Raw genomic sequence first — 22,028 nt, 5'->3', positions numbered from 1 at the left:
GTCACAGGGGCCAGAGGTCATGGGGTCAGAGACACCACATGGCGTTTCCGGGCTACACTAAAGGCGGCTTCCCAGCGACAGCAGGCACAGGCGGGGGCGGGGCGGGCACCTTGTCGCCGGGCGGTCCGGGGGGTCCGGGGAGGCCCGGGGGGCCGGCTCTGCCCTGCAGGAAAGAGAGGGGGTGGCTGCCTCGCCAGGCCTTAGGCGGCGCCGCCCCAAGGCCGCCCAGCTCACCTGTTCTCCGCGTTCTCCTTTCTCTCCCCGTTCTCCCTGAAGTGCACAGAGGGGGTGGGTATGTTTGTGGGGAGTCCAGCCCCTGACCCCCCTTCCCTGGCTCCCGGCATCCCCCAGGCTCACCCGTTCTCCTGGCCTTCCTGCCTCCCCCGTGACCCCAGCCGAGCCCGGGAGCCCAGGAATGCCAGGCTTCCCGGGCTCCCCGGCCAGGCCAGGAGGTCCCGGGGCGCCCCTCTCCCCGAGGGCCAGGCCGGGTGGCCCCTGCGGGCCGGGGTCTCCACGGTCTCCCTTGGGCCCGCGGTCTCCGGAGAAGCCGATGGGGCCCTGGCGGAGGGAAGAGTGAGTGCTGGTGGCCCTGCGACCCTGCCCCCCACCGGGCGCCCACCGAGCGGCCTGCACACACCTGCTTGCCTGGGGGGCCCTGCTCGCCTGGGTCCCCCTTGGGGCCGCGCCGCTCAGGCCCGGGCAGGAGCTGCCCAGAGCTCTCGTGCCAGGTCTCCACCATCTCCCGCAGGGCTGAGGTCTGAGACAGGGAGGGGCTGTTGCTGCAGCCCAGGCCCTGGCTCCCGCCCCGTCTTCCCCCCTCCCCCCCCACCCCCCACCCCCGTGCCCACACCCAGACCCCAAACCACCGACCTTGATCCCAATGTTTTCCAGCAGCCGCTCCACATTCTGGAAACACAGGCTGGGTGAGGGGGTGCCCGCGGGAGACAGCCGTGCCCCTCCCTTCACACGGGGATTGGCCTCCATGCCTGCTCCCCGGCCTTTCTCCAGGGCCCTCAGCCCCGGGTTGAGGGCGCCAGGCCACTGGGAGCCCCGCCTGGCGTGTCCCCTTGCCCAGGTTCCCAAGGGGAGGCTGCAGGAATCCAGCAGGGCCGGTGGCCGAGCCAACAGGACAGACTGTGGGACCTCACACGGGGCGACAGGGAGGGGGCCCCGGAGGCCCCACCACTCACCGGGCCGCTCCCTGGCTCTCCTCTCAGGCCGCGCTCGCCGGGGAGGCCCTGGGCACAGAAGAGACAGGGTGCTGGGCCGCGTGGGGGCGTGTGCGCGTGTGGGGGGGCTGGGCAGGGGAAAGGGGGGACCTCACCTGCTCGCCTTTGGATCCGGTGTCCCCTCGGTCACCCTGAGCACAAACAACGGTCAGGTGGGGGTGCCCAGCCCGCAGCCTCCCCACCTCCTCCCCAGCCCACCGCTCACCTTGGGGCCCGGACTTCCTGGGACGCCAGGGAAACCCTGAGACGTGACAGAACACGGGGGTCACACAGGGCCGTGGGCCCGGGGGGGGGGGGTCCGGTGGGGACGCCATGGCCGCTGTTGCTCCCAAGTCCTACGTTCCCCCTGGACACTCACCTGGCCGGGAGGGCCCACCTGCCCGGGGAGGCCCGGGGGGCCGGGGAGGCCAGGGCTCCCAGGGGCTCCGCGGTCACCCTTGGGGCCATCGTGACCCTGTGGAGGCAGCCGGCATCAGGCCCTGAGGTCCCAGAACGACCAGAGCCATATCCCAGGGTCAGGGTCAGGGTCAGGGTCAGGGTCATGAGTCAGCGTCAGGGTCATGGGTCAGCATCAGGGTCAGGGTCAGGGTCATGGGTCAGCGTCAGGGTCAGCGTCAGGGTCATGGGTCAGGGTCATGGGTCAGCGTCAGCATCAGGGTCATGGGTCAGCGTCAGTGTCAGTGTCAGGGTCAGGGTCAGCGTCAGGGTCATGGGTCAGGGTCAGCGTCAGGGTCATGGGTCAGCGTCAGGGTCAACATCAGGGTCAGGGTCAGCGTCAGGTCAGGGTCAGGGTCATGGGCTAGAGGTTGCAGAGGACTCGTACTCACTTCTCTCCCGGGGGCGCCCGCGTCTCCCTTCTCTCCCTGTGGGAGGAAGACAGGGGCGCTGCAGCCGCGGGCCTGGTCTGGGGCCGGGCGAAGCTCAGGGGCGGGGCTTTACCTTCCTCCCGTCCTCGCCGGGGTCCCCAGCTTCTCCCTGCGGACAGAGGACGCACATCAGCCCAAACAGCTCCAGCGTCTGACCGTCTGGGCAGCGGTCAGGTGACCCTCCGAGCCCACAGCTCCCCGCCTCCGTGGTCTCGGAGCCTGTGGCCTGTGGCCTGTGACCATCCGTGGGAGCTGCTGCACGCCAGCGGGTGCGCCTGTGCAGGTCTGCTGGCTCCACCCGTAACTACACATATGCTCTGTCTCTGGCTTCCTACACGTAACCCCCTGCCTGCACATATCCTGGGTCTGTGTGTCAGCACGTGTGCCTGTGCGTGGGTCTGCGTGTCCCGTGGGCGACACTGGGTAGGTGCGTGTGGGCGGGGCTTATGCCGCACGCACTGGGTGAACACGTGTCTGTACGTCCCTGGGGCTTGAGGAGTGTCTGTGTGACTTGTCTGCAACTATGTGTATCATCTCAGTATGTGTGACGCATGTATGTGTATGAGCAACTACGGATACAGATGCACGTGTCCATGTCCCAGAACGTGTACATGTCCGAGCCTTGGATGTGTGTCTCGCCAAGTCCCAGCACGGGTCCTCATGCGGCCCTGGGTCTGTGTCTTAGCACACGTCTGAGTGCATGTGGAGGTGCTTGTGTGACGTGTTTCCACGGGCCCTGTGTATGTCTCCCCCATGTCTGCTCATACAGCCTTTGTCTGTGGCTCCTGGTCCGTGGCTGTGGGTTACCCTGGCCACGGCTGTGGGTGTGGGTGTGTCGGCCCATCTGAGCGCACCAGTGTGCCCACTGAGCTCACTGCAGCCGCTGTGTGCACACACGGGTCATGTCTGCCCATCTCAGCGTGTCTGCGTGTGTGCTCCGTGCCTGCACCCCGGACTGTTGCATGTGCAGATGGCCTGCGTGTCCCGTGTATGTGCATGTGCAGATGGCCTGCGTGCCCCGTGCATGTGCATGTGGCCCACATGTCCCGTGTGTGTGCATGTGCAGGTGGCCCACGTGTCCCGTGTGTGTGCATGTGCAGGTGGCCTGCGTGTCCCATGTGTGTGCATGTGCAGGTGGCCTGCGTGTCCCGTGTGTGCATGTGCAGGTGGCCTGCATGTCCCGTGTGTGTGCATGTGCAGGTGGCCTGCGTGTCCCGTGTGTGTGCATGTGCAGGTGGCCTGCGTGTCCCGTGTGTGTGCATGTGCAGGTGTTTCTCAGCAGGTTCGCCGTCCCCCCTGACACTCACGTTTTTCCCATTCAGGCCTGGCTTGCCGTCCTCGCCCGGCTTTCCCTGTGGGAAGAGACCATCGGCCGGAAGTCAGAGCTGGGGTGTGGGCGGTCGGGGGCAGAAGGGCACCAGGAAACCAAGACTCACCAGTGGTCCAGGGAGGCCAGGGGGGCCAGGAGGTCCTTGTTCTCCTCGGAGGCCCGGAAGGCCCTGGAAAAAGCCTTTGCTAGGATTGAGGGCACACGTGGCCTGGGAGGACCCTATCAGGATGCTCCTCCAGCCGGGCCTGTGTGGCTCAGTGGTTGAGCCTTGACCTGTGACCAGGAGGTCACGGTTGGATTCCGGTCGGGGCACAGGCCCGGTTGCGGGCTCGATCCCCAGTGCGGGGCGGGCAGGAGGAGGCGATCCACGATTCTCTCATCATGGATGTCTCTCTCTCCCCCTCCTCCTCTCCCTTCCGCTCTGACACTAATAAATACATTTTTATCAAGATGCTCCTCCAGTGTGAGACCCACGGCCACGGCTGAAACTCCCAGGGGCAGGGACCAGGGCAGAGGCCAGAGGGGGGCTCGGCCAGCACCTGCCGGGACTGGACCCCTGAGGACAGGACTCGACCACCTCCCTCCCCGCAGACGGACACTGGACCCCGATGACGGCGAGCCCGGCCCCGCCCCCCACTCCTCCCCTTACTTACGTCTCTCCCGGGGTCCCCAGCTTTGCCCGGAGCACCCTGAGAAGAGACCCACAGTGGCCATGGGGTCAGGGGCCCTGGTTCCTATGGACCCACGGCCGGCAGGGTAGCAGCGCCCCCCCAGGCAGGTCCTGGGAGACGCACCCGACCCACCCAGAGCACACCGACACCACGAAGACCCCGTGAGGCCAGGGCCACTCAGAGGGGCGCGGGGAGGGGCGCCAGGCAGGGACCACGACTCACGTGCAGCCCGGGGGGGCCAGTGGCTCCTGGCTTCCCGTCCAGCCCATTGCGGCCGTCCAGGCCAGGCGGGCCCCGGTCGCCCTGGGGAGAACCAAGGGGTCAGAGGCCTCCAAGGAGGAGCCCAAGCCGCAGCCAGCAACCTCCACCTCCTCTCACCTTGTCTCCTGCGGGGCCGCGAGCGCCGGGGTCCCCCTGGAGGGAACAAGGTCAGAGAGCGGTGAGAGCAAGATGGGGGCGCAGGGCCCGGCCGGCGTGGCTCAGGGGTCAGGCATCAACCCATGAACCAGGAGGTCGCTGGTGCGGTTCCCCTCAGGGCACAGGCCCGGGTTGCCGGCTCGATCCCCGGTGCGGGGCGTGCAGGAGGCAGCTGATCCATGATTCTCTCTCATCACTGATGTTTCTCTCTCTCTCCCTCTCCCTTCCTCTCTGAGGTCAACACAATTATTAAGAAAAAAGAAAAGATGGGGACGCAGGTTGATGGGATCAAGCACATCACTCACCTGTGGGCCTGGGGGCCCCCGAAGTCCAGCGATGCCCTGAGGACGAGGCAAGGAGGAGTCAGAGCCGCTGCCCAGGCCTCCCCCCTCCCCGGGCCCAGCCCCACTCACCCTCTCCCCGGAGGCTCCGGGGGGGCCGGGGTCCCCCTTGGGCCCTGGAGGTCCGTCCTGTCCACGGTCCCCGGGCTCTCCCTGCGGCAGAGACAAGCCGTTGGCCGCACAGCCCTCAGCTGCAGGCACGCGAGGGGCGGCTGTCGTGGGGGCCCCGGATGCCCTGTGCTCAGCCTCGCTCCACCCACAGGCCCTGATACCTTCTCTCTGGCTCCGACTCCCGTGTCCACCTGCGGGAACGACAGGGAGGGGCGTTCAACCAGGGAGGCGGCTGGTGGGCAGATGGGGCCGCGGGGGCTGTGGGTCAATGAAGATACCGAGGGGCACGGGGGGCGTGGGAGTCAGGGGAAGGGATGAGGGGCACAGCGAGGAGCCGACAGGGGCCGGAGAGGGGACCACAGAGGACCAGACTGAGCTCAACCCTTACCAGCCGTCCTGGGGGTCCTGGGGGCCCCTGAGAAAGGAAGTCATGGTCATCCCTGAGCCCTGAGGCCCCGGGCCTGGCCCAGGTTGGCCCTCCCAGAGACCCCGCAGCCCCCACTGCCAACCTCGGAGGGCCAGGCAGGCCTGGAGTGACCATCAGCGCTCCCTACCTTGACCCCCAGGCCCCTTACGTGGCCGCTGACCAGCTCGAGACTAGAAATCCCCAGCACCCCCCCCCCACCAGCCCAGACACTGTACGACTCACCGGCTCCCCACGGTCCCCTTTGGGCCCAGAGGGTCCAGGGCTGCCCTGCAGAAAGTCAGAGGTCAAGGTCACTGAGTTTACACAGCGGTTTCGGGGAGCTTTGCGAGCACCCCAAGGACTCAGGGGATCCTGGTGGCCTTTGGGGGTTGTGACGAGGGGGTCGCAGGAAATGAGGCTTGTGAGGGGGCAGCATTTCAGGGTTGGGGTGGCAGGATCGGGGTTGGGAACTGGATGGTTGGGGATGGAAGTTGAGGTCAGGGGTCAGGGGTCAGAGGTGAGGACTCACGTTCCGCCCGTCGTCTCCGGGATCTCCCTGGTCTCCCTTCTCACCCACAGGGCCCCGAGCTCCTGGCAACCCCTGGGAAGGCAGCTGGTCTGAGCCAAAGCCCCCCGGCCCCCCTGTACCGTCCCAGGCTCCCCATCACCCCAAAAGCCATGCAGGGTTTCCCGTCACTGCACGCCTCCTGCAGGGTCCCCCTCACCAGCCTCTCCCCAGTGGTTCCCACCACCACGCCCTCCCGCAGGCCCCGCCCTCCCGCAGGCCCCGCCCTCCCGCAGGCCCCGCCCTCCCGCAGGCCCCGCCCTCCCGCAGGCCCCGCCCTCCCGCAGGCCCCGCCCTCCCGCAGGCCCCAGCCACGCCTCTCCCGCAGGCCCCAGCCACGCCTCTCCCGCAGGCCCCAGCCACGCCTCTCCCGCAGGCCCCGCCCTCCCGCAGGCCCCGCCCTCCCGCAGGCCCCGCCCTCCCGCAGGCCCCGCCCTCCCGCAGGCCCCGCCCTCCCGCAGGCCCCAGCCACGCCTTACCCGCAGGCCACGCTCGCCAGCTTTTCCGGGCAAACCTGGGTCCCCCTGGGATGGAGAGAAAGCGCATGGAGTGGTGAGTGCGGCTCAGACGAGCTCGGGGCCTGGGCACTGGGCACGGCCGGACAGGCTCGGGAAGGGGGGACTGACGACCTGGGGGAGGTCCCAGCCCAGGGTCACAGTTCAAGGGTAAAGGGTAAGAACCCACAGGGCAGGGGGACTCACCGGCGGGCCCTCGTCGCCTTTCTCTCCAACTTCGCCCTGTGAGACATGGGGGTCAGCCAGGTCCCGGGACCCCGGAAATGCCCGACACCCCATCCCAGGACACCCCATCCCGGAACCCCCATCCCAGGTCACCCCACCACGGGACCCCAGAGATGCCGGACACCCCATCTCAGAACCCCCATCCCAGGACCCCCACACAGCCCTCTTACGTCTCTTCCTCGGGGGCCGACAGGTCCCGGGGCGCCGGGCCGCCCAGGGTCGCCCTTCTCTCCAGGTGGCCCCGCGTCACCCTGAGGAGGAGGCAAGAACGGGGCTGCGTGTGGTGGCCAGCCCCGGAGGAGAGGGGACCCCACACCTTGGCCTTACCCAGGTCACAGGCACTCACCGGGGGTCCAGCTCTGCCAGTGAGGCCGATGGGGCCCTGCGGGGCACGGGGGCACAGGACTTAGCTGGTCTCCCAGACACCCCCTCCTCTGACCCCCCTCTCCCCACGGTTACTCACCCGGCTCCCAGGGTCGCCCTTGGGGCCGGGGTCTCCAGGAAGAGCCAAGCCAGGAGGGCCCTGGGGGTGGGAGAATGAGAAGTCGGGGTCGGGGAGCCTTCACCCCCCTCCCCCCAACACTCCCTCACTCACCGGCTCCCCTTTGGCTCCCACAGCTCCTCTGGGCCCCACTTCTCCCTGGAGGGACAGAGACCATCAGCAATCACGACCTCCCCTGTGACCGTGGCCTCTGCCCTGTGACCACCGCCCTCGCTCTCCCCACTCACCTTCTCTCCTTTGACGCCCCCACCAGCAGGTCCCTACAAACAAACATCAGAGCTTGCTGGCCGGCCCGGCCCCCAGAGCTCATCTGCCCGAGCTCCCAGTCCCGCTGGGAGGTCACGGGGTCACAGCACGAGAGTCAGCTGAGCCGGAGCCGCCCCGGAGTCCCGGGGCCCCTGGCTGGCAGGTCAGTCTCCTGCTCGAGGGCCTCCCTGTGCTCGGAGCCCCCGCACTCACCGAGGCAGGGTCCCCGGGGCGGCCAGGCTCCCCCTGCGGAGAAGGGACAGAGGCAGAGATGGGACAGACCCACCCAGGAAGCCAAGGCCCCTGTCTCGCTGCCCAGTCCCTGCTGCGGGGCCGGGGGTGGGCCCAGCCCCCAGCCACGACCCACCTTCTCTCCTCGGCGGCCAGTGGGTCCGGGTGGCCCCTGCGTGGAGACAGTGTGAGCCCAGGGAGGGGGACCCGTGAGGCCCCCCCGGCCCCCAGTACAGTCCCACTCACCTCAGGGCCCTCCGCGCCCGGGTGCCCGGCGACTCCCGGCAGCCCCTGGGGACGAGGAGGAGAAACACTGGTGAGGGGGGGACGGGCAGTCGTGGCAAATGGCAAACCAGGGCCAGAGGTTGGGGTGGGGCTGGAGGGCGTCAGGCCAGACCAGGCGGCAGGTCTGCAGGGGTCAGACTCGGCCAGGACGGGGAAGCCCAGGTCAGTGCAGCAGGGTCCGAGCTAACAGCAGGTCCCTGGGCTGAGGGTCAGCACTGCCCCCGCATGTGAGGAGGGGCAGGGGCGGGGCCGTGGGTCAGGGCGAGAAGTCAGACCAGGAGGGGCCAGAGCCCAGGTACTGGGCGCGAGCAGGGGGGCGAGCGGCTCACCTGGGGTCCCACCGGGCCAGGGGGTCCACGTTGGCCCTGACGGAACAGAACGGGTCAGGGCCGAGTCTGGCCCCAGACACCCCCCAGGGCCCTGAGAGCCCCCCAGGCTGCACTCACCTTCTCTCCAGTCTCACCCACAGCCCCTGGCAGCCCCCGCTCGCCCTGAGGGGAGACAGGAGGGGGCCTTGACTGTCCGCCCTCTGGACCCTGAAACCACGATCTGACCGGGAGCGAGCCCTTACCTCCTAACCCCCCACTACGCCCCCCCCCGACCGTCCTCTCGGGTCCCAGAGCGTCAGCCTCACCCCAGACTGCTCCTAAGAGGGCACTTACTCGGGAGCCAACGTCTCCAGGAAGTCCCCGGAGGCCCTGGGAGGGGTGCAGAGGGTTAGGCTCGGGCAGAGGGTGGAGCAGGGGCTGAGGGCTGAGGGTCGGGGCTGGGTCCATGCCCCACACTCACCGGCTCACCCGGGGGCCCAGGCGGTCCTGGGAGGCCTGGGGCTCCATCCTCACAGTCGCCCTGAAGGAGAAACAGAGGGTCCATAACCTGCTCCCCACCCCCAGGCCCTGCCCCAGCCCCGGCACCAGGAGGTCAGGGGTCCTACCTTCTCTCCTTTCTCCCCAGGGGCGCCCACGGGGCCTTGGGGTCCGGGGCTTCCAGGGAGACCCTGGGAGGAAGGGAGTACAAATGTGAGCCCCAAACTGTAAGGCCCAGCACCCACCCTGCTCCAGCAGCGCCCCAGCCCCTCTGGGGGCCTCACCGGCAGCCCGGGATCCCCGGCAGCAGTGCCGCCCGCGCCTGGTCCAGGGGGGCCCTGGCGAGAACAGCAGGTCAGGGGACGGTCACGGGGAACCCGCTCCCAGCCACCCCTGCCACCCTGTCCCTCGCTTACCCGCTCCCCACGGTCGCCTTTGTCACCCTGGAAGACAGATCGTGACCTCGTGACCCTGGACCATACCTCCACTCCCAGACACAGGAGGAAGGAGGGTCACCGGGCCCAACTGGACGATGAAGGTCACGGGGTCACTGAGGGGCCATGGGGGGGAGTCGAGGGTTCACATGGGCTCAGAACGACCCGTCGGGTTCAAAGGGAGTCACCAGGTCACTGGATCACATTGAAGTCATGAGACCATGGGGGTCATGCTGTCACCTTCACAGCTGCTCCAGGAGGTCCTGGGGGACCCCGAGGTCCTGGGTCCCCCAATGGGCCCTGAGATCCAGGAGGGCCCTGATGGAGAAGACAGCGTATAAAGCACACCCCACAGACCCCCCGTCCGCCTCCCGTGCCCCCCCACCCCACACCTCACTGCCCCGCGCCCCCTAGAGCTCACCGGAAGTCCAGGAAGGCCTGGGCCATCGCCCCCCGCCACTCGGCCGGGCTCTCCCTGCAGGACAGAGGGTGCAGCAGAGTCCTGGGTGCAATTCTGGGCACAGGAGGCTTGCGGGGGGGGGAGCCCCTGGAGGTGCCCCCGCTATTCCTTATGGGTGGGGCCTTAGGGAACCCACCTCCTCCCCTTCCACTTACCGGCTCCCCCTTTGGGCCTCGAGGTCCTCGCTCTCCCTGAGGACAAAACAGGCCAAAGGGTGATGCTTGATCTCAGGTGAGCCCCGGGTGGGCCCCCACGGGCCAGCCCCCCACCCGCCACCCCCCGCCCCTGGTCCCCGCTCTGCACAGAGAGCCCTGGGAAGATGCTGGGAGAGCAGAGAAGGGACCACAAACTCACCGGATCTCCACGAGGGCCGGGCCCCCCTGGGGAGCCCTGTAAAGGAGGCCGGGGTCAGGACACCACCCCTCCCGCCGTGTAACCCTCCGTGCGACCCGCAGGGCAAGGCGCACTCGCCTGCACTCACCTTTTGGCCAGGCGCCCCAGGAATCCCGGGGAGGCCAGGGCTGCCTGGAGCCCCATCCACCCCAGGGGAGCCCTAAGGAGGCAAAGAGGTCAGGGCTGGGAGGGACCCTCCCAGGACCCTCCCCCTCCCCCTCCTCTTCCCCCTCCCTCTCCCCCCCCCCCCAGGGCCCCTGGGGGAGCCCAGACTGTTCTTTATCCGACTCCTGGCCCTGCAGGCCCACGGTAAGTGCCGTGGGGGTGGGGCCCGGGGAGAGGCCGCCCCTCCAAGCTGGACGGAGCCGGCTCCGGGCCCAGGGCAGTGGCCTGGCAGTGGGGCTTCCTGCTCCTGCGACTCAGAACTTCCACCCAGCTCTCCAGGGTCCAGGGGATGTCAACCCCCCCTCCCCGCCCCCACGCCCTCTCTGCTGCAGACTCCTCCCCCAAATTTCTTCATAACTGCACAGAAGTGGGCGCCATCAGACCCAGCGAGGCTCCTAGGGACACCTGTGGTCCTAACGGCTCTTTCCGTCCCTTTCCCCAGGAACCTCAGCGGGTCCACACTCACCCTGTCGCCCTTCGCCAGGGAACTCCCAGGGGGGCCCTGGGGGCCAGGAGGGCCGACCCTGCCCTGCAGGAGAGAGCAGTGAGCAGGCTGCCTGGCCCGGGCACAGGGGACCCGCACGGGGGACACTCACCGGGAGGCCAGGGGGGCCGGGGGGCCCGTCTCGTCCTTTTAGACCCTAGAAACGCGTGGCCAGTGAGACCCAGGCTGCCTGCCTCCCCCTGCCCCACTGACCCCCAGCCATGCTCTCCCCCACCAGGCTGCTCACCGTCTCTCCGGACTCCCCCTTCTGGCCCTGGGGAAAGACACGCCGGACAAGGGTCAGAGTGGCCAGCGACAGGCATGGCCCTCGCCCCCCTCTCAACCCTGGACACTGACCTTCGGACATTGCACCGTGCAGGGCTGTGGCTGTGGACACAGGGTCTCCTTAAGGCCAGGCAGTTCCGCCGAGAGCCGCCAGACCCCCTCTCTCCACGCCCCAGCCCCCCAGAGGCCCCTTCCATACCTGCGGGGCAGAGGCTGCCTGGCACAGGGCTGCTGCCAGGCCACTGACTGCCCGGTCCAAGCTGGGCCCGTCGTCCACCGCGAAGAAGGTCTGCACTGGGCCCGTGCCCGCCGCCAAGCGACGCAGCTGCTCCAGGTCGGCCCCCGCCAGGCCCAGGGCCATCACTTGGAGCCCTGAGGAGGGTCCACAGCCTGCGTGACACCCCCTGGGCCAGCCCCCCGCTGGGCCAGCCCCCCACCGGGCGCCCCTCCCAGCAGCCCCGCGCCTCACCCGCGGCCTGGGCCTCGCGGACGGAGTGGAAGATGTCGCCTCTCAAGGGCTCGTCCACTAACAGAACCATCACCCCCGGCGCCTGCCCGCGGCGTCCGGGAGCATCTGGTGCCAGCAGGTATCTCTGGGCGGAGGCCACGGCTGCGCCTGGAGAAAGGACGCGTCAGAACCCAGGCGCCGAGCTCCCGACGGGGAGCCCATGACCCCCTCCACTGCAGCCCTTACCCAGGTTGTTCCCACTGGGGTCCAGGTAGGGGATGTCGCGGATCCTCTGCAGGACGCCGCCGAGGTCATGGGAGCCGTTCAGCGGGAACAGCGGGGAGGCCCGGTGACTGTAGGACAGGAGGCCCACCTGGGGGAGGGGACACAGAGCCTGGACGGGGGGCCCAGAGCCCGAGGGCAGACTCAGCCTGAACCAGCAGGGGCAGCAGTGATGGCAGGAGAGGGTGCCGAGCAGCAGGTCAGGCCTGGCGCCTGGGGAAGGGCTGGGAGGGACCCTGGGCCCGTGGTAGGTGGGGACAGGGTAGCTGGTGCGGAGCCCAGGGTGGGGGGCAGCGGGACAGGCCGGGGTCGGGCTGCCTCTGGGGCCAAACCTGGACCGCCTGTGGCCCGAGAGGCCCAAGTGCGGACACCAGACGCTCCAGGGCTGTGGTCACGGCGGCTGAGCGATGGGCGCTGTCCCGCGTGGTGTGTACCAGGAACACCACGTCCATCAGGCCTCGGGGACACGCTGCAGGGGGGGGGGGACGAGTTACTGAAGAGGCTGGTGCGTCTGGCCACCCCCTCGCCCCCCCCCCCCCAGTGCCGCCATACCTGGGCTCTGTGTGACCGAGGCCGGCGGACCCTGGACACCCTGCTGGACGGGCGCCAGGGAGAAGACGTAGGCTATGCCAGGCTCTAAGCCTGTCACCCGCTGGGAGCTCGAGGTGCTGGGCAGTGTCTGTGAGGCCCCGGGCACTTCTGCAGAGCACAGCACTCGGCTAAACAGCAGCCCCCGTGGGGCCCCCTGCCAGCCCCCCGGCCTGGCCTCCCCTCACCTCGGCCCCCAAGTGGCCTCCACGCGAGGACGTAGCTGGATGCTCCAGGCACCGGGCTCCAGGCCAGAGTCACCGAGTCGACCGAAGTGTCCACCACACGCAGCTCAGCGCCCGGGATGCGAGGTGACTCTGAGGAGGAAGCCAGGGCCGGGGCTCAGTCTGTGTCCCGAGCACCCGGGGGGGACCTCAGGGGGACTGGGCAGGTGCATGCTAGGGGAGGAGGTGGCCCGGGAGGTCATGCTGGGGTCACCCCCGCACCAGGGGTGGTAGGGGGGCTACAGGGGAAGTCACTCAAGGTCACGGGGTGCAGGAAACCAGGAGGGTGGTCAGTGGGGAAAAGAGCACCCGGGAAGGGCCCTCTGGGCTCACCCGTTTGCGCCGTCACCTCCGTGGGGGGCCCTTCCCCAGAAGGCCACCGGACACTCAGCCACACGCGGTACCAGGTCCCGGGCTCCAGCCCGTCCAGTTCATAGCCGCTGAGCTCGGGCCCCAGGACCCGAGACTGGTCCTGGCCGCCTGGGGCAGGCGTGGGAGGAGGGGGGGGGGTGTCACAGCCCAGCGCGAATGGGCCTGCCACCTGGCTGACCGTGACCTCGCAGACCGCCAGGTCCACCTCCTGACTCAGCCTCCCCATTCCTGCTGCCCCTGCCCAGTGGACAGGCTCTGCCCGGCTGATCCCCGATGGACGCGGAGGCCACCGACGCCCCTGACAGGCCGTGCCCGCCATCACTGGCCGTGCCCACGTCACGGACCCCGCCTGCCCACAGCCCCCCCGCTGCCCACAGCCACCCCCCAGGGGGCCCCCCGGGACACTGCTCACCCTCCGGTCGCCAGCGCAGCCGGAAGCCCTGCGCCCCGGGCACCGGCTGCCAGTGCAGGCTCAGCGAGTGCGGCCCTCTCCGCACCACGCGCAGGCCCTCCAGGGCGGGCGGGACCGCGGGCGCTGCGGGGAAGCGTGGGAATCAGGAGGCTCCGCCCCCGCGTCCCGGCGCCAATCCCAGCCGGCCGTGGAGCACGCCCCGCCCCCAGCCGACCCCTCTGCCTATCCCAGACGTCATCCCGCCTCCCTCGGCCCCGCCCCCAAGACTCTCGACCAATTGCGGGCCCCTAGTCCCCTCGCGCCTGTCCCGCCGCCCCAGCAGCCTGGCCTACGCGTGGTGACGACGATGGAGACAGGGGCGCCCTCGCGGTCCCCGACCAGCGCCGTGACCCGCACCGCGTAGCTGACTCCGCCCTCGAGCCCGCGTATCTCTGCGGACTCCGCGCTTCCCGGGAGCAGCTGCTGCCTCGTGGGGCCACCTGATGGGGCACAGGCGACAGTCAGGGCGGTGGACGCAGGGGCCAGCGCAGCCAAGGGCCAGGGCGGGGCGGGCGGTACCGTCGCTGCGGCCCCAGGCCAGTCTGTAGGCGGTGGCTCCGGGGACGCCCACCCAGGTGACCAGCAGGACATCTCTGGACGCGTTGAGGATCTGCAGCTCGGACACGCTGCCCACGGGCTCGGGCTCTGCGGGCGAAGGAGGGAGAAGGGGTCAGGGCCACTGAGCGGGCAGCTGGAGTGGGGCGGAGGGCGCCCTGGGCGGACACACGGTCAGTGGGGGAGGTGGGCGTGGGAAGAAATCACTGGGCGGGAGGCGGTGGCCGGCTGGAGCAGCTAGGAATGCCCAGCGGGCCGGTACCCCTGAGATGCGATGGGCAGCTGGCCGGGGCCCACTCACCGGTCCTCACAACCACAGAAGTGGGGGTCCCCTCTACACCGGCCACGTGGGCCCACACGCGCACTGTGTACTGTGTGTCCGGCTCCAGCCCATCCAGCTCGGCCGTCGTGGCTTCCCCAGACACCAGCTGGGACTTCTCTGGGCCTGGGGTGAGGATGGAGGCAGCTCCAGGGCTAGCCAGACGCTGGCACCCCTGCCCTGCCTGGCCCCCTACGGAACCCCCAGCCTCTACTACAGCCGGACCTGCCCCTCACAGCCCTCCCGACCCTCCGGTCCCCTCCCGACCCCCCGGTCCCCTCCCGACCCCTGACCCCCACCGTAGCCTGAGTGCCAGGAGACCCTGTATCCTGTGGCGCCAGGAACCGAGCTCCAGGCAATGGTGACAGAGGAGCTGCTGGCTTGAGTCACATGGACGGTCTTCACTGGGCCCAGTGGGTCTGAGGGGAGAGGCAGTGGGGAGTCTGTTGGGGGAGGTACTGGGGGCCTGACTGAAGGCAGGTATCTGATAGGGGGGCGGTCACAGGTGAGAGGCAGAGGATCTGAAAGGGCTGGGGCTTGGGAGGAGGCCAGGGAGCCTGGAGGGGGAAGAGGAGGCTCCGAGGGAGGAGGCGGTGGGAGTCAGAAGGCGGAGACTGGAGAGCTGGGGAGAAGCAGGGGCCCGAGAGGGGAGGCCGGGGTCTGACCAGTGCGTGCGACGGTGACGGAAGCAGGGCCCTCCTCTCTCCCCCGCCGGGCCGACACAGACACTTGGTAGGAGGTGCCAGGCCGCAGCCCCGTGATGTCCATGCTAGTGGAATCCGGGGACAGTGTCCGGCTGGCCTCTGGGCCTAGGGTCAGAGGGAAGTGTTGGCATGGCTCCTGCCTGCCCCTTCGGCCCCGCACCCTGAGCGTTCCCCTCAACAGCCCCCGACACCCTCCACGGACCACTGTCTGTCCTCCAGCTAATCCGATAGCCACTGGCTCCAGGCACTGGTCCCCAGGCCACCCTCACGCGGGTTAAATCCGACGCCACGACCCGCAGCCCTGGGATAGCCAGAGAGGTTTCTTGCTCTGGGGGTTAAAGACAGAGATCAGGGGTCAAGACAAGCGTCAGTGAGCCAGGCAGCGCCCCCCCCCCCACCCTCCTGCGGCGCTCACCCCGGCGGACAGTGAGGGTGCTGGCACTGCCCTCACGGGCGCCCACTCGAGCGGACACCCGCACGGTGTAGCTCAGCCCCGCTCGGACGTCATCCAAGTCAAAGGTTGTCTGACTCCCAGGAAGCACCTGGGTCCTCTCCACCCCTAAAGGAGCAGCGGGGAAGCAGGGAGTCGTGAGACCCGGGATGTGGGAGAGGCACAGGGGGAGGGCGCTGGTCAGTGACGGACAGACACCGGCAGGGACGGGCCATGGGTTGGGAGGGGAGAGATGAGAACGTGAGAAATGAGGAGCCAGTGATGGACAGTGAGACGGGATGATAAGGGCCATGACAAACGGAGATACAGGATGGTGGGGGTCAGGGACATGGACGTAGGATGGTGGGGGTCAGTGGACAAGGACATGGACGTAGGATGGTGGGGGGCAGGGGGCAGGGACGTGGACGTAGGATGGCAGGGGTCAGTGGACAGCGATGTGAGTTGACAGGTCACATTGATGTGGGCGACAGGGGTCAGAATTGGGTGGGGACGTGGGATGGAGGTCAGCATGGACAGTGGTCCCAGCAGGGCGGGGGGTGAGCTTGGAGGTGTGAGAGGTGAGGCCACGGACAAGGAAGTGGGGCAGGAAGTGGAGACAGATTGGGTGGAGCAGTCAAGAACAGCAGAGTCCGACAGGTCTGGACCCAGCGCTGCCTCTGGAAGTGGAGGGACAGGAGTGCAGGAGACGGGGTGAGGGTGCGACAGACTGAGGGCTGGAGCTTCAGTGTGTGTGTGGGGGGGGGGGTGCTGCGTCCGCCTCACCCTGGGTGCCGCTCACAGCGATGCGGTACTCGGTGGCACCCGGGACTGGGCTCCAGGACAGCCGCACCCGCTGCCCCGGCAGCTCGGTCGCCCGCAGGTCTGTCACGGGGCCCACCGGCCGCTCTGGCCCTGTTGGAGGCCACAGCGTGAGGGCAGCCCGGGGCCCCCGTCCCTGCCCCTCCGGCCTGGCCAGGCCCAGCGCCCTCACCAGTGGGGACCACGGTGGCAGGCGTGGCCACCTCCTGGCCCTCCAGCAGTGTGTAGAGCGTGAAGCGATACTCCGTGCCCGGCTGCAGCCCCTCCAGCTGGTAGCGGGTCACCTCCGAGGGCAGCACCAGCTTCTGTGGCGCCTCCACGCCTGTGGGCGGCGGGGTCAGGCCGGCTGCAGCCAAGCCCAGCCTGGCCGCCCGCCCCCCTCCGGTACTGACCGCTCTCTCGCCGCCACTCCAGCCTGTAGCCGCGGGCCTCGGGGACCAGGTTCCACGACAGGAGGATGGAGGTGGGGCCCAGGAGGACCGGGCGCAGTGTCTGCTCGACAGGAGCGCCTGCCCAGGCACAGGGCCGTCAGGCGCCCCGCCCGGTGCCCGCCCGCCCAGCCTGCGGGGAACGCCCAGCCGCTCACCAGTGCGGGCCGTCAGGGAGGTGGCCGGCCCCACGTGACGGCCATGCAGGGCGCGCACGGTCACCTCGTAGTCTGTGCCAGGCTTCAGGTCACGAAGCAACACGGACCCCTGTCCCGGGCCCAGCTCCTGCTGCTGCGTGGGCCCCCCTGGACGGGCACACGGAGGGGTCAGTGTTGCTGACCAGGCCCCTACCATCCCGTCGGGGCGCAGAGGCGCCCTTCAGCCCACACCCCTCACTCACCACTAAGGAGCCGCCAGGCCACGCGGTAGCCGGTGGCCCCGGGCACGCCCCGCCAGGCCACCAGGAGGCTGTGGGCGGTGGTGTTCTGGACGGTCAGCTCCGGCCCCTCCAGGGCGGCTGGGGAAGGTGGCACCAGGATTAGCGGAGAGGCGTGGGGGTTACTGGGGTGGGGGGTGAGGCGGGGGGGGCCGAGGGTAGCAGAACTGCTCACTGGTCCGCGCCGTCCCGCTCACGGCCTCCCCGACGCTGTTAGCGTAGAGGGCGACCACGGTCACTTGGTACTCGGTCAGCGGCTGGAGGCCCTGCAGCCGCGTGCTGGTCTCGCCGGCCGGGACGCGCACCTGCCCGGGGTCAGAGGTCACCGCACTCTGCCCAGCCCAGTCCCCAGCCCTCCACCCGCCCCTCCGGACGTCTTTACCTCCCGCCGCTCACTGGGCACCGGCTGGCCCAGGCCTGTCAGGGGCGTGTACTGGACCTGGTAGCCGCTGACAGGGCCGCTGGCCGCTGTCCACTGCACCCGCAAGGACTGGCTGCTGGGCTCGGACAGCACCAGGTCCCGCGGGCCAGAGGGCGAGACATCGGCTGGGAAGGCGGGGGATCAGGCGCAGGGTCAGGGGTTGGTGCTCATGGTGAGGCGTTGGGGTCAAGGGTCAGAAGGCAGCACCCTGGGTTCGGGGTCAGAGCACACAGGCGGGGCCGGGGCGGACGGCGGGCAGGCACTCACGGGGCAGGGGCACAGGCACGCCGCCCGCGGTCGTGCACACCCTCCGGGAGACGAGGGGCAGCAGCGTCCTCAAGATGCTGAAGTCGTTGACAAAGAAGAAGAAGTCGCTGGTCGGCTGGGAGGCCACTCGCTTCAGCTCCTCCGGGTCAGCGTTCTTGATCCCTGGGGTGAGGCCATCAGGGCTGAGCTGCCCGCCTGCCCCGACCGGCCCTGCCACCCCGGCCGAGACTCACCCACGGCGAACAGCTTGACCCCCTGGCCCTTCAGCCTCTGGGCAGCTGTGTCCACCAGGTCCTGGGACTTCCCGTCCGTGATGAGGATGCAGACCTGTGTGGGGGACGGGGTCGAGTCAGGGCGGCGCAGACCCTGAGGCCGGGGTGGCCCGGGAGGCCGGGTGGGGGAGGTCACCTTGGGGACGCCGGGCCGGGCCAGCTGGGGCAGGAAGACGTGGTCGGCCACGTGGAGGATCGCAGCCCCCGTGCGCGTGTTGCCCCCCTTGTAGCTGAGCTCACGGATGGCACGGATCACCTCGCTCCCCGAGCCAAGCGCGTCCAGGCCGAACTCCGTCCTGTGGGGGTGGGGGTGGGGGGTGGGGGGGTGGCAACAGATCAGGGGCCGGGCCCTTTCCCGCCCTGGTCTCAGGGGGCCCCTGGGGTGAGGGTGGTGGGTGTCAGGGCCCCTTGGGGGTCCTCTTGGCCCTGTGGTTCCTCCCTCCACCTCTGACACCCCCAAGCTAACTCTTCAGGGGTCCCCGTGTCCGCCTCAAGCCTTGGTGCTCCCAGCGTCGGGGACAGGCTGTCTGGTCAATTAAGTAACTGCAGGAGGAGGGGCCGGGCTGTGGGAGGCGGCTGGTGCCGGACAGAAGGCCTCGGGGTTAGAAGGGGGAGCCCAGCCGGCGGGCCCTTCTGGGCTCCCCATGCACAGCCCGGCCTTCGCGGGGCACTAGCCTGGGGCGTCTCCGGGGAGATCCCGGCTGGGGGTCGGCGCGCCCCGGGCCCTCACCGCGGGTCGTCGCTGTACTGCACGGCGGCGAAGCGCACGCCCTGGGCCCCGGCCGCGCCCGCGAAGGGCAGCGCCAGCCCCTCGAGAAAGCCCCGCACTTCGCGGAAGTTGCCGCGGCCGATGGACGAGGAGCCGTCGAGCAGGAACACGATGTCGGCGGCGTAGAGGCGCGTGCAGGTCACTGCGGCGGGAGCACCCGGACTTTCTCGCAGCCCCTCCCCCCGGGCCCCCCTTTCCTGGGGTCCCGGACGAGGGGGAGACGGGGAGGGGCCCCCATCGGCTATGCCATCCGCCCGCACCTAGAGGAGCCCGGAGATGGACCCCCGCCCCCGGGGCCCCCACCCCCCGGGCCCCCCTCCCCTGGGACCACCTCCCCGAACCCGCTCCCCGAGCCCCCTCCCCGCGGAGAATGTGGGGGCGGGAGCTGCCTGCAGGGTGGGGGACCGAGGCTGGCCCCCGCAGGAGGGACAGCGGTAGGAAAGCCAGCGCACATCTGGGGGGGCAGGGTGGGGTGCATAGGCTGGGGCGTGGTATGGGAGAAGCAGCGCGGGTCCCGGAGGGTTTGGGGAGACCAGAGACCTAGGAGCCTACGTGCGGGGGGCGCGGGGGCCGCGGGGACGGTGCAGGGCCCAGGCCGGGGTCCCTCCTGGTCGTACCCACCTCGCTCCCCGGGCTGGGCCCGCGCTCGGGGCGCCCCCGCCAGGATCCCGGCGCAGAGCGCGGCCACAAGGAGCTGCAGCCTCATCCTGGGGGTGGGGGGCCGGTCAGCCAGGACCCCGCATTTGTCCCGCACCCCCGCCGCCTTGGCGGTCCGAGCCCGGCGTCCCCCGACCCCAGTCCCAGTCTTGCCTGCCGGTCAGGTCCGGTCAGGTCCGCTCCGCTCCGCTGGCTCCCCCGCCAGCCGCCGAGTCCCGCAGCCAGGGCCGAGAAAAGTCCCTAATCCCGGGGGGCGGGGCGCGGGCGGGGACCAGGGGCCGCCTCCGCCCACCGGTCGCCGCCCCCAGCCTCCCCCGGACAGACGCTCGGACTCCCTTAAAGCCCCTCGTCCCGCGGCTCCTGGGAATCCCCGCAGGTTTCTCCACGGGCAGCGGGGGGCCCCCGCGGCCCCATGGGGTCGATGTGGTGGCGGCTGCAGCCACACGTGAGAGCGAGGGGACCCGGGTCGTCCCAGGCTCCTGGGGGCTGGAGGCAAAATGACTCACCCCCGCCCCACCGGGGGCCAGACGGCGCTCCGTGATTCAGCCCCCCGTCCTGTGGGGTGGGTGGGCCGCTGTGCCGCACCCCACCCCGGTGACAAGCGGAGCAGCCCCCCAAATAAGGGCTCTGAGCTGACCCCAGGGAGAGCACAGCACACGGCCCCAGGGCACGCCCTCCCCCGTGTATGTGGGGGGGGGCAGCAGAGGATGGTCATCTTCTGCATACGTGTCCGTCCCGCGCCCCGGGTCCCGTGATGCCGGCACCGGCCCAGACAGATGCCATCCAGCTGTGCCTGCAGGGACCACCCACAGGGACAGCTCCTTCCTCAGGAATGCACCCTCCTGCCTGTGCGCCCCGTCCTGCCTCAGGCCAGACCCCCGCCTACCGCCTCCTGGCCTGACACCTGGAAGCCCCACTTCCTCCACCCAGGCTGAGGTCACCTGGGCTCCCCTCCTGCCCTCACACCCACCATCGCTCCCCCTTCCTAACCACCCCTGCCCCCCCTGAACCTCCCAATTGTCTCCCTGCACTGGCTGCTGTGACTGGTCAGGGCCACTGTCCTGAGGAGGTGACTATGTGCATGTTCACTCGAGGCCGAGGGCGCCCCAGCCTCCCCTCCATTTCCCCGCCAGCCCGGATCGTTCTGGAAGCCCAGAAGTACATCTACACTCGCCGCGGCCACCCAGCCCTCCCAGCAGGCCCGGCCCGGCGGAGTGGGGACCCACAGGCTGTGGGGAGAGCTGGGGGGGCCCGTGCCGAACTCGTCTCCCCGGACCCCTCCAGGCCTGCGGCTCCGGGGACAGCTGTGCCCTGCTGCCTCGTCCTGTCACCCAGAAGGCAGAGGCGACCTCAGCGCTGGCCTCCCCAGCTCTCCTGGGATGCAGTGACCTGACCCACAGGGCCCAAACCTTCCCCCCAAACTGCCAGGACCTCCCTCCTTGAAACTGACCTACAGGTGAGGGTAGCGAAGAACCAGACAAGTCTTGCCTTGTCATTTTTTTTTAAATATATTTTTATTGATTTCAGAGGGAGAAAGAGAAACATCAATGATGAGAGAGAATCATGGGTCGGCTGCCTCCTGCACACCCCACACTGGGGATGGAGCCCGCAACATGGGCATGTGCCCTGACTGGGAATTGAACCGTGACCTTCTGGTTCATAGGCCGCCGCTCAACCCCTGAGCCATGCCAGCCGGGCCCAGAATGTTCCTGTTAGAGGCAGCCCCTGCCCCTGCCCTCCCCTTCCCTTACTCAGCAGGTGGAGAGCAGGAGGAACTGGCACACACAGTATGGACACCAGTGTGGCTGAGCCTTTAGGGGAGACAGGCCCAGCTGGCAAACCTTACCGGATCCTTAAGGGGCCCCAAAAGAAAGGCAGGCCCCTGCTGTGAGGGGTCAAAGGGTGCTGAAGAGGCTGCTGGGCGGCAGGAGCGAGGCTGAGGCTGAGGGCGTGTCGGGAGCTCCTGGGAGCCTCAAGAGCACAAGTATGGTCCTCTGGGCCCCCGGCTGCCGCCTCCAGGCAGGCCTCCCTCCCTGCCTGGGACACAGCCCGAGGCCAGAGCCCTCCATCAGGGCAGCGGGGCCCTGAGCTCTGACCTCCCCCTGCCCCTCCCCTGGACATGTCCTTCCTGGCCCTGGCCTTGGCCTGGGTTTAGAAAGCAGTTCATCCCTCAGGAGCTCCGAGGCCTGGCGAGCTGCCGCTGGGAGCACAGGGGCTGGCCAGGCTTCGCAGTGCTCGCTGCTCCCGTGGCCCCAACGTGGGGGGATCTGAGTCCCCAGCCTGAGTTCTAGAAGCACCTGACCTGACGTTACTTCCTACCCGACAGCGGGAGGGATTCAAGGGCCGCTCTGGCTGCTGCGAGGCCGGGGCTGAACGGTCCTCAGCAATCCCAACCCAGGACCTGCTCACAACTCCCAGCAACACCTTCCTCGGAAACTCGGCCCCTCACTTCCACCCCCACCCCCCGCCCCCAGGCTCCAGGGGACCCGACCGCAGGAAGAGGGCCTTCCCTCTCTGCTTGCACTAGGCCCGTGGGGGCAAGGGACCTAGAGCCAGAGCCTCAGGAAGATGGGGAGGGGACCTTGGGCAGCAGCTCAGGACTTGCCCGGGAGACCGAGG

The 22,028-nt window shown here is 69.3% G+C and overlaps 1 protein-coding gene across 2 annotated transcripts in view; it reads right to left on the bottom strand.

Annotated features, from left to right (window-relative positions):
- The window catches only part of LOC132215885 (collagen alpha-1(VII) chain-like), a 32,700-nt gene extending 13,186 nt beyond the window's left edge, over window positions 1-19,514 (bottom strand). The window contains exons 1-75 of one of the 2 annotated variants that reach the window (XM_059664813.1): window positions 19,374-19,514; window positions 18,714-18,894; window positions 18,120-18,279; window positions 17,945-18,038; window positions 17,712-17,873; window positions 17,406-17,569; window positions 17,199-17,328; window positions 16,988-17,104; window positions 16,746-16,892; window positions 16,552-16,668; window positions 16,332-16,481; window positions 16,124-16,252; window positions 15,326-15,469; window positions 15,113-15,238; window positions 14,872-15,015; window positions 14,506-14,625; window positions 14,189-14,332; window positions 13,852-13,977; window positions 13,626-13,772; window positions 13,294-13,416; window positions 12,843-12,989; window positions 12,474-12,602; window positions 12,250-12,396; window positions 12,030-12,166; window positions 11,662-11,788; window positions 11,437-11,583; window positions 11,167-11,339; window positions 11,040-11,069; window positions 10,930-10,956; window positions 10,795-10,839; window positions 10,665-10,727; window positions 10,122-10,193; window positions 9,995-10,030; window positions 9,796-9,831; window positions 9,602-9,655; window positions 9,421-9,498; window positions 9,163-9,189; window positions 9,031-9,084; window positions 8,875-8,937; window positions 8,730-8,789; window positions 8,603-8,638; window positions 8,387-8,431; window positions 8,270-8,305; window positions 7,902-7,946; window positions 7,792-7,827; window positions 7,638-7,670; window positions 7,406-7,438; window positions 7,272-7,316; window positions 7,140-7,199; window positions 7,023-7,058; window positions 6,847-6,927; window positions 6,638-6,673; window positions 6,416-6,460; window positions 5,901-5,972; window positions 5,615-5,659; window positions 5,354-5,380; window positions 5,127-5,156; window positions 4,927-5,007; window positions 4,819-4,854; window positions 4,475-4,510; window positions 4,319-4,399; window positions 4,079-4,114; window positions 3,532-3,594; window positions 3,403-3,447; window positions 2,169-2,204; window positions 2,057-2,092; window positions 1,588-1,683; window positions 1,435-1,470; window positions 1,325-1,360; window positions 1,191-1,238; window positions 871-906; window positions 638-757; window positions 358-558; window positions 235-270; window positions 110-163 (exon numbers count right to left, since the gene is read on the bottom strand). In XM_059664813.1, coding sequence (XP_059520796.1) covers window positions 110-163; window positions 235-270; window positions 358-558; window positions 638-757; window positions 871-906; window positions 1,191-1,238; window positions 1,325-1,360; window positions 1,435-1,470; window positions 1,588-1,683; window positions 2,057-2,092; window positions 2,169-2,204; window positions 3,403-3,447; window positions 3,532-3,594; window positions 4,079-4,114; window positions 4,319-4,399; window positions 4,475-4,510; window positions 4,819-4,854; window positions 4,927-5,007; window positions 5,127-5,156; window positions 5,354-5,380; window positions 5,615-5,659; window positions 5,901-5,972; window positions 6,416-6,460; window positions 6,638-6,673; window positions 6,847-6,927; window positions 7,023-7,058; window positions 7,140-7,199; window positions 7,272-7,316; window positions 7,406-7,438; window positions 7,638-7,670; window positions 7,792-7,827; window positions 7,902-7,946; window positions 8,270-8,305; window positions 8,387-8,431; window positions 8,603-8,638; window positions 8,730-8,789; window positions 8,875-8,937; window positions 9,031-9,084; window positions 9,163-9,189; window positions 9,421-9,498; window positions 9,602-9,655; window positions 9,796-9,831; window positions 9,995-10,030; window positions 10,122-10,193; window positions 10,665-10,727; window positions 10,795-10,839; window positions 10,930-10,956; window positions 11,040-11,069; window positions 11,167-11,339; window positions 11,437-11,583; window positions 11,662-11,788; window positions 12,030-12,166; window positions 12,250-12,396; window positions 12,474-12,602; window positions 12,843-12,989; window positions 13,294-13,416; window positions 13,626-13,772; window positions 13,852-13,977; window positions 14,189-14,332; window positions 14,506-14,625; window positions 14,872-15,015; window positions 15,113-15,238; window positions 15,326-15,469; window positions 16,124-16,252; window positions 16,332-16,481; window positions 16,552-16,668; window positions 16,746-16,892; window positions 16,988-17,104; window positions 17,199-17,328; window positions 17,406-17,569; window positions 17,712-17,873; window positions 17,945-18,038; window positions 18,120-18,279; window positions 18,714-18,894; window positions 19,374-19,458 — 6,216 coding nt within the window. In that variant the 5' untranslated portion in view covers window positions 19,459-19,514. The remainder of the gene's footprint in view (window positions 1-109; window positions 164-234; window positions 271-357; window positions 559-637; window positions 758-870; window positions 907-1,190; window positions 1,239-1,324; window positions 1,361-1,434; window positions 1,471-1,587; window positions 1,684-2,056; window positions 2,093-2,168; window positions 2,205-3,402; window positions 3,448-3,531; window positions 3,595-4,078; window positions 4,115-4,318; window positions 4,400-4,474; window positions 4,511-4,818; window positions 4,855-4,926; window positions 5,008-5,126; window positions 5,157-5,353; window positions 5,381-5,614; window positions 5,660-5,900; window positions 5,973-6,415; window positions 6,461-6,637; window positions 6,674-6,846; window positions 6,928-7,022; window positions 7,059-7,139; window positions 7,200-7,271; window positions 7,317-7,405; window positions 7,439-7,637; window positions 7,671-7,791; window positions 7,828-7,901; window positions 7,947-8,269; window positions 8,306-8,386; window positions 8,432-8,602; window positions 8,639-8,729; window positions 8,790-8,874; window positions 8,938-9,030; window positions 9,085-9,162; window positions 9,190-9,420; window positions 9,499-9,601; window positions 9,656-9,795; window positions 9,832-9,994; window positions 10,031-10,121; window positions 10,194-10,664; window positions 10,728-10,794; window positions 10,840-10,929; window positions 10,957-11,039; window positions 11,070-11,166; window positions 11,340-11,436; window positions 11,584-11,661; window positions 11,789-12,029; window positions 12,167-12,249; window positions 12,397-12,473; window positions 12,603-12,842; window positions 12,990-13,293; window positions 13,417-13,625; window positions 13,773-13,851; window positions 13,978-14,188; window positions 14,333-14,505; window positions 14,626-14,871; window positions 15,016-15,112; window positions 15,239-15,325; window positions 15,470-16,123; window positions 16,253-16,331; window positions 16,482-16,551; window positions 16,669-16,745; window positions 16,893-16,987; window positions 17,105-17,198; window positions 17,329-17,405; window positions 17,570-17,711; window positions 17,874-17,944; window positions 18,039-18,119; window positions 18,280-18,713; window positions 18,895-19,373) is intronic. The other variant, XM_059664814.1, reaches the window with a different exon arrangement.
- Between the last annotated feature and the right edge of the window lie 2,514 nt (window positions 19,515-22,028).

The sequence above is a fragment of the Myotis daubentonii genome, chromosome 14, assembly GCF_963259705.1.
Source record: "Myotis daubentonii chromosome 14, mMyoDau2.1, whole genome shotgun sequence".
Lineage (NCBI taxonomy): Eukaryota > Metazoa > Chordata > Mammalia > Chiroptera > Vespertilionidae > Myotis > Myotis daubentonii.
Note: the sequence above shows the minus strand (reverse complement) of the source record. Positions and strands in the feature narration are given on the sequence as shown.